Raw genomic sequence first — 18,422 nt, 5'->3', positions numbered from 1 at the left:
TGAGAGTGCTGAGGGTGGCTTCCTGTCAGAATTGCTTTACGTAAAATTGCAAGGAAGCAAATGTTTCTTGTATCCTTCCATTGTGTTGCTTCCTGTGAAGCAGCAGACTGGATGCGTGTCCTGGATACGGACTATTTTATGGCACTGTACGTGTTGGGATGCTCCAATCAAATCGTTGTCGGTATCCCTTATAGTCTCAGCATAGCAGGAAACGAGGCTTCCTCGCATCCTGTTGTTCTCCAGTTAGCCTGACTTTGGAGAGCTCCTGGCTTTGTCAGAATCCAGAATGAAGGTGAGCTTAAAATGGATTTAGGATTTTATTTTTTTTTAAGTTTAAGCTATAGTTTATAACCTTCTTTCTGAAACATTCTTTTTTTTTATTAGTTCTCTCTCTCCCCTGTAGTACCTTTCTGGTACGGTTCTGGTGTCCACGCAAGTGCCTCTCATGTATTGCATTTATTTAGGATCAGGGCTGTTGTTTCATGATTCTGTTCATACTTGTAGTTTGCTTGTTTAGAACCTGCCACAATAAGCATGTAGCTAACAATGAAAACGTTACACTCCTGATGCTTTCTTGTTCCATTACAGCTTAATTTTTTTTCCCAGTTTGAGCAGTAGTTAGGCTGATCTCCAGTCTGGTTTTGTGTTAAAGCCAGGTTTTGTGTGTTCTGCTGTCACTTCATTGGTATGCTTTTTCATCTCTATTATAAATTATGCTATTAATAAACTTTAACACAGTTTTTTTTTTTTTTTTTTTTTTTAAAGTCAGATTATTTCTTGTTTGCTTAATGTCTTTTTCTGCATGCATAACCTTTAAATACTTCCCTGTGTTTCAGGGCATTTCACATCTAGGCAATTCCCTAGTCCCTCTCCTCATTCCTTACAGCTTCAAATAAATAAGAGAAGTCTTTGAATTACCTGTATCCCAGAGAAACATGATGAAATAGTTATTTGCCTTACTTTACGTGTGTGATAACTGCTTGATGTATATTACTGTTTGCCTCTGCTTGATTCTGCATCTGTTTTGTGGCATTGCTCTTCTGAGTGTATACACACTACCTGAGCCTGAGAGATGTCAGCACTTGTATGTACAGCTGAGGTAGAACTGCTGTTCGCTGGGACCAGAGGCGATCCTCACTCTGAGGGGTAACAATGTGCATGTTAACACATGCAAGTACCTCAAATGCTGTGAATACCTGGGGAGATTTCTTTGTCTTACTGAACAACGCTGTCATTAAATGTTTCCTAAATGTGCTCTACCTTTGCCAGTATGTCACTTAACCAGCTGCAACTGGTCAGGCAGCCCCTTCTGTGGTTACTTTAGGTAGCTTTCATTAAAATTCTAACTTCCCTTGAGTTCATCTAGTGTTCCTTTGTCCCTTTCTCTATTGTCCCCTGAGAATGTTCTGTTTTTTCCTTTCCTGCCTCTGAAGCTGCTTTCTGTGGTACAGACTTCCTCATAGTGCCTGTGGGATGGGTCTGTTATCAAGAAACTAAACAAGTTTTTGTTGACTTTTTAGATAAAAACTGCTACCCTGCAGGAAACTAAAGCTCTTTCTGTTTCTTAAATCAGTTGGAACAACTGTAACAGCTATCTTTTATTGTCCTCTTTCCAGTCTTGCACAAGGGAATACTGAGACTCCTTTCAACCTATGCAGAGTCTGTTGTGAGAGCTGTTTTCATGAGACTTTGGATGAGTGTTTCCATTACCTCAGGCAAATATTATGGGTCTTTCTCTTTTTCTTCTTTTTAAAAATCTCTTCCCCCCTGAAAATCCAGATGTTTAATGTCATCACCCAGTGCTTGAAAGTTACTGGAGTGTTTTCTACAATATAGTTTAAGGTTTGGATCTCCTTCCCACAGTTAAAAATAAAATAACCCTCATGTTTCATCTCTTCCCTTCCCAAACCTCATTTGCCATCTGACCTATCCAGGAACTTCACTCTTTGTAGAATTCATTAATTTTTGGCAATGCAGCCTTCCTCTGTGTCTTGTAGAAGAAAGAAATAGTAGGTACATTGTGTAGTACTTTTTAAAGTATTTGTAGTAATTTTTGAAGTACTTTCTGCATGATCAGGTACAGTGCCTATGAGCTGCTACAGAAAAAGAAAAGTATGCCAACTGTAGTGGTGCCCAGTAATACTTTTGGCCAGAATGTCTGAGGAAAGCTTCTCTCTTCTGATACCTACATTTTTTTCAACTTTCCTGTAATTTGTATGATACTTGGTGCTTTTAGCTAATATGTTCTTCAGGTTTTCTCAAAGGCAGCTATATTCTCTATTTGAAAATGGGGAGGAGGGTGTTTGTTTTTTAAAGGATGGGGGAGACCCCACAGTTTTACTGGTCCATAAGAGCCACCAAAAAGCTGATACCTTGATGGGTAACTTCTGAAGTCATGGTTTGCATGACAGCACAGAAATGCTTAGTTTAAAGGCCTGTTTCTATGACTTACTGCATGTTCTTTTGCTTTCAGACTTTTGATGCAAATGACCTGTATCAGGGACAAAATTTCAGCAAAGTTCTCAGCTCTCTTGTGGCTTTAAATAAGGTGACTGCAGGTAAGTAGACTCAGCTCTGTATTGGTGCTCACTTAAAATTACCTTTAACTCACATCAGTGTGTATTTGTACCTGTTGCTACATGCATGATAAAAGGAACAAGTGCAGTGTTTCTTAGAAGAGATTTTGCTGCAGTTCATCTTGTTCAGACTTTGACAGTGGCCTCTCTGGTTCTCTGGTCTCCTCTTCTGCAGAAGGAAGCTTTGCAGTGGAGCTAAGGCTGAACCTTTTTAGCTGGCAAGAATTCTTAGAGAATTCTGGTTTTCTTGTTTGTTTTATGTTTTTCCCCAGTTTGAAATACTGAGGTTGACTTTTGCTCCGCTCTGTCTTCCCATGTTTGAACAATTTTGTCAAGGTTTTGGTATTCCCTCCACTCCTCATTCCCTGGCACAATCCTTTCTTGAAAATAACAAAAGGATAGCAAACACCTTTGATTTGTTAAGCCGTGCATGTTTTGTTTAGATAGCAGATAGAAGTCATGAACAACCCACCTCAAGTTCTTTGGTGTGAAGGAGGGAGCTGTAGAAATAACACGCAGGTGAGAGGTGTCCATGTTTCACTGTGGGGTGAGGCTGTGCTAAATCATACCATCTGGAGCCAAGGACAGTCAAGAAATGTTAACATTGGTGACTCTTTTTTGGATTCTTGCTGCTCCATGGTGGGGCTTCATGCTGTCAGCAGCAAGTTCCGATAGTGGTCATCAAGTTATAGAGTCTGGTGAGCGAGAGATTATTTAAAAATGGGCCACAGTTGTCAGTTTTTATGTGAAGAAGAAAAGGAAGATGATGAAAGTCAGTGGTGTGAATCAGTGTTTTGTTGTTTAGAAGTAATATGGTAAGTACCCTTGTCGCTTTTATAATGCTCCTCTGGTTCATTGCAACAAAGGTTTTTATTTTTGGTGACTTCCCTTTCCCCTCCCTGCATCAGAAAACACCCTCAGGAGTGAGTTTTACAATCAAATTCTTAGTTCTAATGAGTGGGCATGGAGCAATACCATTAACTTCTTTGAAGCTACTTAGAGCAGTTGAAGATGCTGCCTTTCATCTTAACTGCAAGTGCAAATGCAGACCATTTCAGCACATCTTTAAAGATGCTGTACACTGTCCATAGCTGTCTTTAAAGGGGAGAAAAAGTGCAGCTGTTTGGTCCAGACATCGATAGATTAATATCCACATCAAAAAGCTGCAATTGCATCTGGCTTAGAAATGACCCAGGCTGTTCCCTTTCATTGGCGGGTGGTGGTGGTATGGAAGCCAAAATCAAAACCACATGCAAACTATGGTGTTGCCTCATTCCTAGGAGCAAGCAGCACTACATAAATCTCTCTGACCAAGAACTGTTTGTTCTTCCAAACAGTTTTCTTTAATTGGGTGACTCTATAGAAGGCGTTTTAGACTCTTATCTCCCTTCTTTAGTATTGGAAGATTGCTTTCAGATCCCCATCTGGGTTCTCAAGAATTTCAAGTATACACAGGTTCTTCTGAGATAGGCCTTTCTGCAATGGAAGGAGTGTGAGTAATGAGCACGAAGACTGATGAAAGGCTGCTGTGGATATACACTCCAAATTCTTAACTTCAGAGGGGTGGGATCAAGTTTTCAGTTGCTATTTGTAGAAAGAGAGGAACTGGTATAGGGAAGTTGAAATAGTGATAGAGAAGAAGAAAGGGTGTTACAAACCCTGGAAATCTTTAGATGAATGGAACAGTGAAGCTTCTGAGAAAATTACCAAATGTTTGTCAAACATGCACATCTTGTTGCCATTCAAGATTCTTGAGTTCAAGTTTTTCTCACAATAATCCCATTGAGAAATTAATTGAACATGCTTTATTTAGTATGTTAATGGAAACTTTAATGGATACATGGGGTCTGCAAGCCTTTCAAATCTTTCAAAAAATCAAACTGATATGGAAGTGTTCAGATATTATTGGAAAAAATACTTGAAATTTGCATGTGGTTGGTTTGTGATCATTTTCCTTCTTTTCAGGTCAAACTCATACGTGCAATTTCTAATTTAGGCCTCAAAAGGTGCTCTTGCATTGGTGTTTTTTAGCTCTGCTGTTGTGAAGTAGAAAATTTGGGGAATCAGACTGCACTTAAATAAATTCTAGGTAGTGAGTGTGTTTTAGGGTCACCCAGGGGCTGGAATGCACTGCCATGGGTCAGCCTGATCCTGGTTGCCGGAGTGAACTGTGTCAAGGTGTAATGCTGTATTTGGTGGTGTCTGTTCTGCTTGGCTGCAGTCAGGAAACATGGCAAACTGGACATGGAAATTTCAATTAAAATTAATTAAAATTACTTTTGATCCTGAAGTTCTATTAATTGATGATGGTTATGGCAACTTGAAAGTTTTTGGTAGCATTAGTATTAGCCATGAAGTTATGATTTACAAATGAAGCCCATGATCTAGTCCCATTTCTCTCCCAGCTGTCTGTGAAAACACAGATGTATGTCCTTTCTGTAGTGGACTATAATCTCCAGGTTTTATATTAATACAGTGACCCTTACATGCCTTTGGGAAAGCAGGTTCACAAAGTGGGAGGTCTTTTATGACCAGTGTGTAATGATGCTGGGTTCTGGGGCATCTAGTCCAGGTCAGGCTTTGCCAAGAAAGGTTGGACCAGATGATCCTTGAGGTCCATTCTAACTTAGTATTCTATGATTCTATCCACACAAAATATGCAACTTGATAGTTTCAATATTGCACTATATGACTGGTGAGCATATATTTACAGTCTTTTTGGAGGATAACAAACACACATTTAAAAAGGTGCACTAGAGGCAGGTGTTTTCCGCTCAGTTACTGCAGACTTGGAGGATCCTTTGTCAATACTTCTGTGCTTGTAGTCAATCTCAAACCTTTTTCCTCCTCCTTCATCTTGGCTGCTGTTGAATGCCATGCTGAAGTCAAAAGATGAAGTTAAGATGAATTGAGTTGTCCCTTGACATGAACAGCTGATATGCTTTGTTCCCCAGTCTCCTTATGGAACCGAGTCTGTATGTGTCATTTCCCTTAGACCAAAAATAATGTGGATTTGCCTAATCATGGTCTGCTTTAGTCTGAAAGTAACTAACAGATGACTGTGTGTATGTACCTCTGATACAGATGTCAAGTGTTGGAAGCAAAGCAACTACTGGGAAAGAGAGTAACAGAGGCATAAAGCCCAGGAGAGCTTGTGTAATCTGGTGGAAACTTCTAGGTTTGGGATGGAAAATACTACACTGCTTTCAGGGCTCCTTGAAGCCCAAGTGCTCACTGAATGATTTCCTTGTATGTGCGAAAACTTGAGGAAAAGGAGTGGCTTGCTATACTCATGCAAAGGAGCAATGCTTGTCTGGTATGTCACCTGTACAAGGACCCTGGGAGCATCCCCCTCCTGGGGGTTTGACTGTGAGGACTGCGGGACCAGCTGGTCCCACCATAACACTGTGAAGAGGCTCCCAGCAGTGCTGTGGGAGGCCAGCACTGACCATAGGAGCCACTTTCAGTGCATCCCTGTCCCATGTCTGGCTGTGGCCTGCTAATGCCCACCCCATCCATGAGTGGAGCGACATCCTGTCCCTCATGTCCAGGGCTATGGCTGCACTGGTGCCCAGCTGCCCTGCTTCTGGCTGGTGCAGTGGAATGAGTCTTGTCTTGCCACAACCGTGATGCCTCCCAGCCCACAGGGACCCCTGTGGCACCCTGACAGCGTGTAGTACTGCCCTTCAGATGAAAACCTCAGATGGGTGTGCTTCTTGGAGCAGAGACAGATAAAAGAAGGGAGAGGTTTTGGGAGGGTGGTGTTTTTTTGAGCAAGCAGCTTGCTTTTTTTCTACTCCTCCTATCCCTCCCCCTTCCTCCAAAGAAGAAATAGCTTAGTTGGCAAAAAAGGGATGAGACAAAGGAGCGTAGGAAAAAAGACAGTGGAAGGAATGTTTTAATTGAGAAGGGGGGGGTGGGAGAGCTAAGAAACAGATGTGGCTGGCTTTACTTCAAGCAAGTTTTATGCATTCAAAATTCTTGGCCACTAGCTAAAATGATGCTGGTTAATTACCTTTAAATAGACTGGTAGTGAGTAGAAATGGAGAAATACAACTCTAACCCTCCTCTTCTAGACAGCTCAGATTGTTTCCCTGTCTGTGTGGGGAAGAAACCAGTGTCTTGGGATTTTGGATTATTGATTATTGTTTGTTTGGGTTTTTTTTGTTTGGTTGTTTTTTGGTTGTGGTTTTTTTTTTTTTTTTAAATCTTGTGTTACTGAGAAACTGCAGCTACATCGTATCTGCTTTAAGCATGTAAATTTTGGAGGTAAGCAGCAGTTACATGCACATTTCTCAGATTCTAATATCGACCTACTTTTTCTCCTGTTGCAGACATAGGACTGGGCAGTGACTCTGTATGTGCACGTCCCTCATCTCATCGGATAAAATCTTTCGATTCTCTGGGATCCCAGTCTTTACACAGTAGAACTTCAAAACTCTTTCAGGGACAGTATCGGAGTTTGGTAAGTTCTAGAAGAAGTGAAACATGCTGTGGTGTGGCTTTATTTATTTTTTTACATGATTTCTAAGTAAACTATAGTGTTGCAGAGTGACTGTTTCTTCTCATCTCTGTTTCAAGCCTGTGACATTCTATTCTTGCAGCTTTTCTTATGATGTTCCAAAATACATGCAGCTTTCTGTGAACGTCTAATTCTTCTTCTCACTTACCACTCCGTGTTCTCTGCATACACAGTATCTTCCTGGATTTATTTCTTTTCAGTATAAGAACTTGCTTTTCCAAAGGCAAAAATCTCATTTACTCCATGTCTCTGAGTTTAGGGAAGATGATTGAAGGATAGTCAAACCTCAGCAAAAATGCCAGTTTTAACGTCACAGTATTGGTAGTTATTCCTGTTTTCTATTTCAAGGTGATTCCTTCAACTAGCCTTCAGGTACTGAGTGGTATAGACAGCTGTTCTACAGTAGAGCCGAAATCAGGATGGAGTACTGTATTGAAACTGTAGGGTTCTTTTACTGACTAAAAGGTTTGCAAGGAGGGTTCAGATCCCTACTGTAAACTGCTTTTTTCCATGCTTGAAGGAGGCCGTTTTGAACTACGTGATGATTGCTGTGTGAAACTTGAAACACAGTGCTCTGCTTAAGCTGTTAGGTGTGGTTTGATGTCTTTTGTCTGTTAGTAGAGCCCATGCAAATTCTTGCCGTAGGCCACTAATTCCAGCTCCCATTCTACTTTTCACAACCCACTCAGTTTTACTGATGCAACTGTTTGTGGGACTAACTGTTAGCTGGATCACTGAAGTGACCAGAGTTCTTAAGTATTTGTATCACTTTGTTGATCTGAGCAGCTCTTTAGAATGTTGCATAGGGGCAGAGAAGTGCAGGATGAAGGGCAAGAGAGCTAGTGGACAAACCTCAAAAATTCTTAGTTTGCTTTCATTCAGTAGATGATCAGTTTGGAACAGTTCTCACCAAATGTGCTGAGCTTTTGGCATGTTTTCAAAGTTGTGTTTGCGCTCATTCTCCTAAAGTTTCTCAGCCACTGAAAATCTGACTGTTAAATTGAGTTGTGATACAATGATATGCTGTGGGTATGAATTAAGCTGACATGTTATAAGATCCCAGTGATGATATGCAGTACATCTTTTAATCATCTCAACTCTCTGAACAAGGTGTGGGTAAAATTCTGGTACTTGGATAGTAGCAGATTGTTTACACAGTCATCTTCTCACTTAGTTTTTTAGTTATACAAGTATTGATCCTTACCTATGATAGAGACAGAAATGATTTATATTGCTGTTATCTCAGTTCCAGAGCAGTGGATTGTATTTGGATTATCTGAAGATGTCCAACTACTGAGCTTTTTCAGCTTAAAAGTTTGCTCTAACTCTCATGAAATGTTCAGATGATGCAGATACTCAAAATTGACATCCAAGAACAAAATGCTGAATTTAAACATCATTAATTTGAAGGACTTCTTAGAAATAGCTATTCTAATATCTGGTTGTTGTGACAGAGCGATAATCTGCCTTCACATCTGTGATAGGGGATGGATGAAAATATAAATGTATTTTTTTTATATATATGTGGACAGCTTGCAAGCCTGATGTGCTGCAGACTTACAGCCTTGCTAACCTTGAGACAAATGATTTGTGAGTACTTATTCAAGGCAAGTTGCCTGTTTCATGGGCTTTGTGGAAGAACACTGTCGTTCTCCATTGGTAGCCCATGGAGAACTGCATGTTTTCAGGTGTGGAACCTTCCAACCTGTTCTGTTACAGGGGATAAAAAAGCTGCAAACTCTTTATTTGTATCCAGAATCAAATGAAACCTAAGTCAGTTCTGCCCTCCTCCAAGGCCAGAAAGTTTTAGGAAAAACTCTCTCTAATGTAAACCTGTTGTTTCTTTGTAGCTGTCAAAGGCAGTTTCAATTTATACTATATATAGAAAATAGAATTTGATTTCTTGGGAGAACAAGAATTATTTTCATTTTAGCTCTGTTATCACCTTCTGACTTGAAGGGGCTTTATTAAGACAGTGTATTCTTGGGACTGATACAAATCCGTAGATTAAGAACGAGAGAGATACTGGAAATGGCAAATCATTCCTTACAATGCTTAGAGTAAAAATGTGGTGGGAGTGTTGTGTATGGATTAGAGGCCGTTTCCATTTTATGGTTACTTCTGTTTTGTTCATGGAATAATTGTTTAAATCTCTAATGTGATCTTGTTCTTTGTATTCTCACTAGGACATGACAGATAACGGCAACCATCAGTTGGTGGTGAGAGCAAAATTTAATTTTCAACAGACAAATGAAGATGAACTTTCTTTTTCAAAAGGCGATATTATTCACGTTACAAGAGTGGAAGAAGGAGGCTGGTGGGAAGGAACTCTAAATGGCAAAACAGGGTGGTTTCCAAGTAACTACGTACGAGAAATAAAATCAAATGGTAAGTTCTGAAGGAGTGTGTATTTGCTGCACATATTCTTGCTTTGGGTAGAGGTTGATAGTTGGTTGATTCATTAAAAATTATAATGCTTTCTGTTTAAGCTTGACTGTATTTACTGTATTATTCATTCACAGCAACCATTAATACTCAGGAACTCATACTCCCCCACCTCAGTTTGCTACATAGAGTGCTCTAGAGGTTTTGAGTTAACAATACACATGCAGAAAACTCTCCCATTCTGTTTGCTTGTCTGTCTCTGTCACAGTTGGGCTGCTCTGACTTCCTCAGTCTGAATTCCTGTAATGCTGGATTTTGGCTCTGATGCTGGCATGCTTTCAATTGGAGCTTTGGGTTTAAATAGCGAGAGATGTCCTGCAAACATCTATATAAACAAAACCTAAGCCAACATCCCCCCCCCCCCAAAAAAAAAAAAAAAAATAGCCTACACAAAATAATCTCTAAACATAACCCATTACTTAGAAGTAAACCACTGCAGGACAAATTCCCTATCAGAAGTCAGAAGAGATCCATCAAAAGAGATCTATCAAAAACTACTAAAAGTTAGAGAAATTTTTTGGAAGATAACTTATTAGTTACTTCATTGTTTATGTGCCTTCAGCTTTTCTTTATACAGGCTTCACTCTTTCACTGAAGTTTTATTTTTAACTCCAGGCGCACTTACAGTGCCTTCTGTAAGTGTCAGCTTTGTGACTGAGTATCGGAGCTAACATTGCTTTTTAATCCACTAGGACCTTGGCCCCTGCCTTGTGTCTCTCCTGTCTCGCCTTCCTTTTGGAGATAGGGATAAACCTTGTAGGATAAAATTACCCAGGGGCTCTGAAAGGCTTTACCACTCTTCTCCTTCTCACAGCTCCAATGAAAACACGCATCTTCTGGGCCGTGCTAAAATCATTGGCATGACCTTTTTTTTTTTTTTTTTTTTTTTTTGTTTTTTTGTTTTTTTTTTTTTAGGCAGCCATACAGATGTGTGATTGAAAAGTTAAATTTTGAGGGTAAAACTACCTTTTTTTTTTTTTTTCTTTAAATTTTTTTTTTAAACGTATTCTTCTCCAGTTGCATCCTTTTATTTTCTTCCTTGATTTGCTATCTACAGACTCATTTTGCAGAATGCTAGTCTTAGATCTGTAACTTAATTGTCATTTGCAATTAGCTCCGTTTAGGCACAGTCACAATGTAAGACATAGCTTTAATGATTTTCAGAGGTCTCCCAGATGTGGCTTACCCTGGAAACCAGTTCCTGAAGCCTGTATTTTCTTGTCTATAGTGTTGCAACAATCTCTTTCAGCCATGATAACTCTCTTGTCCCATTGTTATTTATGTAAAATGTTACTGCAAAGTCTTGTTTGGAATTCATCACTTGGATCTCTTCTGACTCCTGAGACTGGAACCTGGGTCAGCTCCGAAATGGAAGTAGCTTTTAACAGTGAAAATGGAACAACAAGTAGTTCCCAGCAACTGAAATGAAAGTTGTTCTTGTTTTTAAAATAGTACTTCACCCAAGTGAAGTACCTCTCCTAAACAGGAAGGACAGCAAGCTGTGGGACCGAGTTTAGTACCAAGTACCATTAGATTCTTGCCAGTCCTTGCAACCCTGTCCTGTTCCTGGGGGCTGAGATGGACTGCCTCTGGCCCCTGGTTTAACTTTCACTTCTCACCATCAGAAAAGTTTTCTGCTAAGCTGTTCCTTCCCCTCTGCTGTATAGTCATGTTCCCTGTGCTATATGGGCTTTGCCCCTTTCTGCAAGACTTCTTGCATTCTTGGAGTGCGCTCTCATATATGCTCAGTTGCTTCCGTGGAAGGTAGTATGTGCCCGTACTTTTCTCTTTCTCAGGAAGTTGAGTTCATTGCTTTGTTTTCTGTGCATTTACTGACCATTGCAAAGTTAAAATGACTACCTGTAGCTCTCCAGCTTTCTCTGTTCTCCTCCTTTTGAAAGACAATTACTGTGTTTGGCCTTTTCCAGTACTTTTTGGAAATTTGCTTGTTCTCTTGTGGTTTCAAACATGGATGTAGCTAGTTCTCTTGCTGCCAAATCAGCACAGCAGGTACTGTTTAGTTTATAAAAATACTAGTTTTAACCAGCTTTTTATGCCTGTGTAGGTATGTGTTTGAATAATCTGAAGTTGACCTTTTTCCAATAAGATTGGGGGATGTGAGAAAGAGACAAGACCTACTAAGAGCTTCTTGATGTTCGTTATTAAGTCCTCTATTGAATTGCAGACCAGCTTTCCCCCTTGATGTATGTATGTTATGGAATGTTTTGTTTCTACAACCCTTATGCCCATTTCAGTGGTATTTCAGTTGGTGATGTGACTTTTTTTAGTTACTTTCTTCTTTTTATGTGTTTGAAGTCACTGTAGTATTTGTGATACTTGATCATGTCAATTTGCATCTACTTTTCCTGTTCTTCCTTTGAGGTGAGCCTAATTCTTAAGGACTTTTCCTGTGAGCTTTTTTCCCCTACATTGTTGGAAGTGGGAATCCTTTTTTTGCCCATATTTATAAGTTTACTGAATTCTTTTTAAGTTCATTGTTCTCATTTTGGTGCTCTTTCTCTCTCTTTTTTTTTTTTTTTTTTGGTTGATTCTATGGAATTTGTTATGGACATTTCTATTCTCAAATGACTTCTGCTTTGTGGGTATTGTTGAAGGTGCTAGAGAGAGATTTTCTGTAATTCTCCTTTCTTCTCTATCAAAGCGCATTGCTTCTGCATCCTGAGGTTGGACTTCCTTTGTTCTGCTGTCCTTGTTGAAACCAGTACGTAGTGCTGTTTACCACAAAGCTCTGAAGTTACTTAAGTGGCTGTGGTGGGCACACCAGTTTCATCCAGGTTATATGTATGGTTTGACCGTCTTTGTTACACTCCTGTGCCCCTGCTCTTTTTTGTTTGTCTTCATTAAACTGGTTGACACTCCTTGAATTAGTAAGTCTTTCACTGTCCGTTTTTCCTGACTTCCTGGCAGCTATATGTACCTGACCAAGATTTTCCATATTCAGAAATAAAAGTACCTTTGTGTTTTAAGCATGAGGTTGAAACACAGAAGTACCTTTTTTTCCTGATGTATTTTAAAACAAGTAGGTAAAGCTTGCTGTCTTGCAAGCTTAAATTCAAAATGTGCTTTCTGCCACTGTTATAATGAATTGATGTAAAACTATCAGGATAGGATTGTTGAAATACTTGCTCTTGAATAAGGTTTCTTTATGAACAAAATGTTCATCCTGGACATTTAATCAGTTAGCAAAATACTCTGTAAAATCACAGAACCATAGAATGGTTTGGGTTGGAATGAACCTTAAAGACCATCTAGTTTCAACTCCCCTGCCATGGGCAGGGGACACCTTCTACTAGACCAGGTTGTTCAAAGCCTTGTCCAGTGTGGCCCTGAATGCTCTCGGTCTCTCTGCCTGATGGGGCAGCCACAGCTTCTCTGGGCAACCTGTGCCAGTGCCTCACCACCCTCATCGTAAAGAACTTCTTCCTAATGACTAATCTAAATCTCCCCTCTTGCAGTTTAAAGCCATTTCCCCTTGTCCTGTCACTACACACCCTTTTAAAAAATCCTTCTCCAGATTTCTTGTAGGCCCCTTTAGGTACTGGAAAGCTGCTCTAAGGTCCCCCCGAGTCTTCTCCAGGCTGAAAAATCCCAATTCTCTTAGCCTGTCTTCATAGGAAAGGTGCTCCAGCCCTCGGATCATCTTTGTGTCAGTGTTCTGGTGTTGATGGTATGACTTCACCTTTCTTTCTTCTCTCAAATGTGGCTGAAAATACTGCAACTAGTTACAAATTCTGTACAGGCAACACTTATATTTTTTGATGATGACTTATTTGGAGAGCTCCTGGGAAATAGTGTGTTTGATTAACTAAATCCTTTCAGTCTGCTGTAATCTGACTTTGGCAACCTGTGTAAGAGAAGGAAGTTCTTTCTGCATGCGTGTTCTTGTTTTAATCCTCACAAAATTCATAGGCATTAGATATTTAAATGAAAGGATTTTTATTTCAATTAAAATCCTCTAATGTCAGGTAACTGTATATTTGTAGTCTTAGCTTGTATCATTGCTCTGAAGTTAGAAATTCAAGGAAAGGAAGAAAGACATGCTTATTAACAGGAACCAGCTTTACCCACATTGTTTTTCTTCTAAAATCTTTAAAAAAGCAAACTATATTAAATATATTGCACAAGCAGAGCATGTTACATGGTAACGTATCTAGATCAGAGTAGCTAAAACATCTCAAAGCTGTGCCCATGTAACTCGTTTGCTTAGCTATGCCAGCATGATTAGTGTTAGCATAGAATGCTTACACATGTATGACACAAGCTGGGAATGGTTGTAGGACAGATACAAGAGTATTGAGCAAAGCACAGCATTCAGTTTTCTTAGGGTGGCCAATGACTGTATTTTTTGGAAATAAATTAGGTTGAGATGGAAAATAGTTTTTAATTTGCTTTTGAGCATGTGCTTATTCTTTCTTCTCATACTCCCCTATCCAAGGGGAAAAGGAAGATTTGTTTGAAATTGTGGTCCAGTTATCAAACTTAGAAATAGAAGGAAAAAAATGAAGTAGTAGTTTCTTTTCAGGTATGTGACCACACTGAAAGGATCAAACAGATGGGCATTTCTCTCTCCCTCCCTGCCTGTGTGCATGTTTTCATTTCCCTTTTTAAACCCTGTAACATCTTGCCTTCTTTTTTTAAATGTTCTTTGATCAGTAGACAGGAAGTATTTTGAAATGAGAAGACTTTTATTTCCATCCTGCCATACTGTTACAGAGGCTTAAAGATTGATACTGTGTAAACTTGTTAGATATTTGACAGTGTGGCCTTTCTGAGTTGTTTGTTTGTTTTTCCTTACATAAAATAGATCAGGAAGGGGTGAAGGTGCAGGTGGAATCTTGTCTCTTAAACTGCTGCTTCTGCCTTGCATGGTAGAGAGATTTGGAGACTTATTTCTGAGCGTTCCCTGGTGACGGAAGGAATAGCGGTTACCCCACATGGGATGCTCTTGCTTAGCTACTGTCAGATGTTAATCAGATTTTAAGAAAATCACGTGGTCACTTATCAAAGTGTAATCCATTCTAATGGCATAAGATTACTGAGAAGGGACTGTGGCTTTGCAAAATTACATTTGATATGTCGCAAAGTTTATTTTCATTCTCCACAGGAACTAATGTGTCATTCTAGCCTCTCTTCTGTTATGCTTTCTTGACAATTATATTAGTATCAGGCCCAGTGCAAATTACAGTGTTAATGGTTCTTCTGGTTGGATGTTTAAAAAAAGCCAAACCAAACCCTTCTAGCTTTGGGGGAGTTGGGGGGGTGGGGAAAGGAAGAAAAGGAAAAAACCAAACCCAAAAAAACCTACCAAGAATGTTAGTTTTCCCCTCCTCAACTATGTACACTTGAAGGGGTATTTTGTTCTCTTGTTAGGTGTTAATCTACAAGCATAAATAGAATAGAGGCTGGGACCAGTGGATCCTACTAGGGAAGAAGCGTTACAGTGTCTACATTGCCGAGTGGAGCATGTTGCAGCGATGCTTGAGCAAGCTGGAGAACTGGGAACAAGTTTATACTTGCCCTCCTGGTGCTGGACTTGAACTGATTGGTCTAGAGCAACAGGGCTTGCTTGTAGCACTGCACTCATAGGGACCATGTAGCTTTTGATGTCCCAGCTGGCATCTCTTTCATTTGTACTGTAGGGTGAAATAGCCCAAATTGGATCTTTGCATCTAGATTACACAGCATAGCCTAGGAATTGCTGAAACACACAATGTCCTTGCACTAGTAGGGTCGAAATGCTTTAGTAAAGTACATCCTGAAGGAGTGCTTTGTGGAATAGCGTGACATAGACTGTTGCATGAAAACAAATATGACAAGAACAGGAGACGTGACAGAAGAGAGATAGGAGAGAATGTGAGAGTGCCAAGTAATTTGAAGGCAAGTAAAAGAAATATTTCCACGTAAATGAAAATAGAATCAAACAAAACGTTAGGAAGATTGGGTAAACTGTCGTTTTACAGTCACTTAGGTAGGTATGTGTAAAGGAGAAGATTACTTCATTCTAGAGAGTTTGTGGCATCTTATGTACTACTTAAGGAAAGGTTACAGAAGCACCTGCTCTAAGCTGTTTTGGCTCTACTAAGAGTAGTTATTTTCTGGAAGAATAATGTTAAGAAGCCTGTGCCAGCCTCACTCTCCCCACCCATAGATGATCTGTTAACTGAATTCTATCTGGTTTATCACTAAGACACTTCAAAGCATTATCAAGGGTAGCTGAGTGCAGTTGAATGTAATGCTTTCATCAGGGAAGAAATTGATAGTGGTAACATACCTCTTGGTTTCAGTCATCACCTGGATATGGTCTCTTCTATTACTTAAGTTGATGCTTGTTGGTTTTAGATTTGATCATATGCTGTGCATGTTTTCATTGTGTTTTCAATGTTAATGTAACGAATTCACAGTGTGACCAGCGTAAAAATTAAGGAGAAGCAAAGAATCTTCTGTGTGGGAAAACTTGGTGTCTAGCTTAGGTCATTCTCTTCCAGTGCTTTGAGAAACAGAGCTCATATGTTGGAGTGGGCGAAGTGCCAGGGTTTTGCTAATGTTTTGGAAACCTATGGACTTCATGGACTTAGAGACCTCTGAGACCTGCAGATGTTGCCGGTATGCCAAATGAGGGCAGCACCCACTTGAAATACTCAATGAATTATGCTGTGTATTTGCAAAAGTACTCTAATGTTCTATCACGAAGGTTGATAAGTAGCACTTACCTTTGTTTATGCTAAGAAAGATGATTTCTTATGTGCAAGCTCAGGGTTTTCTTCTGTGTAATGCATTGTGCAATAAGCTAATTATGACAAGGCTGTTTCTTGTTCTTCCTTATGAAGCAAGGCAGTGCTTGGAGGCAGAATATCAGACATGATAGACAGCTGGACTGATTTGCTATGTCTAATTCTGTGTTTCTACAGTAGAAATGGCCTGTGCATTTTGAAAGCTGAATGTTGATTATGGCTGTTCAGGCAAAATGATTTGAACGTGTGATGCTTTTTTGTGTCCTGTTTTTAAATCTGAATTTGATTGTGTCTCTTTGATGGATAAGTGAATCAGCTGAACAGCTGGTAATACAAATGACTACATATTTCAGCAAAAAAATCTCCTTGTTTCTTCAGCTGCTTAGGAGAAGAAAAGTTAGGGAGGAGATTGATTTTTGCACCCTTTAACATAATAATTAGCTGGAAGAGCCAGATTCTACGATCAGGCAACTTTTCCCAGGTTAACAAGGGTCAGACATCTGTACTCTGATAGAAGGAAAAAAAAAGTTTCTACTTTTTTCCTTGAATAACTCTGGTTTCTCCTTTCATGCTTTTTGGCACATGGTTAGTAAACCTTTAGGTATTTAGTGAACCTGAAAGTCGCTATAAATTGTAGATTAAGTTAAGGGCTTCTACAGAGAATGAAAGCAAATCACCAGGTTTGTGTAAACTACATTATTTTCATCATTCAGTACAAAGAAACAAATTGTAGTTGTCCCTTAAATGGGTAGCATTTTATATGAGTATACAAATGAGTAGCTATACATACAGCATGTCTTTAGGTGCTTCTTTCCCACTGAATGTTGGATGACAGATCTGCTTGGGTTTACGGTTTTGTTCTAAGGGGATAGGAGGAGCCCTGTCACTTGGAATTACTTGCCTGTATATCAGAGCATGTAAGTACTGCAGGGCTGGTGGCTGAGAGCATCAGTGTTCCCAGATGAATAACTGCTGGGGCTAATGGTTTTTGTGCTGTCTGTCAGCTTATAGCTGACTTGGGGGAGGTGGGTGGGGAATATTAACCGAAAGGATTTACTGTCATCTCTGAACATGGTAAGGAGAAATGGTTTTGCCCATGTTTGGCAGTTTTAAGACCATATTTTATTTTTAGAATAGCTTCTTTGAGGGGAGTTCCAGTGCAATACAGAGGAAAATCCCCTTAAGGATAATACCACTCTGGTGCTCTTGGGGCCTGAGCTGCTCCTTACGCACTGCTGGCTAAAGCCTCACGTCCCGCTGGCCTGCTGGGTGCTCCTGCAGAAGTGTGGCCTGCATCTGTAGTCAGCTCCCCAGAGATGGCAGCATCCATGGGATGCAGCTGTGCAGCATTAAGAAGCACTAATTTACCCAGGATACAGTCCAGCAGAGACTGGTACCACATGGGCTGTTCTGCTTAGGGTGATGTTTCCCTGGGGACCTTTACTGTCCATGGGAATTTCCCTGAGGTGGCCCTTAGCTTGGCTGACTGAGCTTCTCCTGGAAAGGCAGGTCTGTGTTTGAGACTTGAATAATTTATTCTTAGTGGCCTTGAGGTATCAGGTAAGCTAGAGTTAAATTATTCATGTATCTTTATTAAAATGTGTTTGAAACAGGAGCTTGCTTTTAAAATAGAGGTAAACCTTTCAGTATGTACGTTTTTAAGATGCCTTTTTTTGTTGTTGTTGATTTTGACTATTTGTCTTTTTATTGTTTGGATACGAATTTGTATTTAATTTTCAAGTACTTATTTGAAATTTGCACATTAGACAAGCCTGCTTATTTAAAAAAGAAAAAAGCATGCCCCCCAAACCTCCAACAAAACCCCACAAAAGAACCCCAATCCGAAACACCATGGTGTCCTGATAAATGTCTCACAGCATTCTCACTTGGTTGTGTGTAAAGTCAAGTGTGAGAGGTCAAAAAAAGGTGCTGTAAATCTTACTTGCTGTTTTTCCAGCATGCAGCATGATGCTTTTGATTTGTCTCTCCCCTCATCTTTGCTCCCCTGTGGTTGACTCAAACGAATGGTAGGGGTGAGAGGTTTTATGGGTGTGTTTTCCGTGCCTTTCCATTCTGGCAGTGAGCACTCATAACTTTCAGGACTGTTGTTTTGATATTGCAGGCTTA

The 18,422-nt window shown here is 39.9% G+C and overlaps 1 protein-coding gene across 1 annotated transcript in view; it reads left to right on the top strand.

Annotated features, from left to right (window-relative positions):
* The first annotated feature begins 257 nt into the window (after window positions 1–257).
* The window catches only part of ARHGEF7 (Rho guanine nucleotide exchange factor (GEF) 7), a 73,385-nt gene continuing 55,220 nt past the window's right edge, over window positions 258–18,422 (top strand). Inside the window, exons 1-4 of the mRNA XM_010020764.1 lie at window positions 258–292; window positions 2,474–2,558; window positions 6,911–7,041; window positions 9,285–9,486. Coding sequence (XP_010019066.1) covers window positions 287–292; window positions 2,474–2,558; window positions 6,911–7,041; window positions 9,285–9,486 — 424 coding nt within the window. The 5' untranslated portion in view covers window positions 258–286. The remainder of the gene's footprint in view (window positions 293–2,473; window positions 2,559–6,910; window positions 7,042–9,284; window positions 9,487–18,422) is intronic.

Source organism: Nestor notabilis, unplaced genomic scaffold (assembly GCF_000696875.1).
Source record: "Nestor notabilis isolate BGI_N333 unplaced genomic scaffold, ASM69687v1 scaffold408, whole genome shotgun sequence".
Lineage (NCBI taxonomy): Eukaryota > Metazoa > Chordata > Aves > Psittaciformes > Psittacidae > Nestor > Nestor notabilis.
The sequence above is the reverse complement of the archived record's forward strand: the minus strand, read 5'-3'. Positions and strand labels throughout refer to the sequence as shown.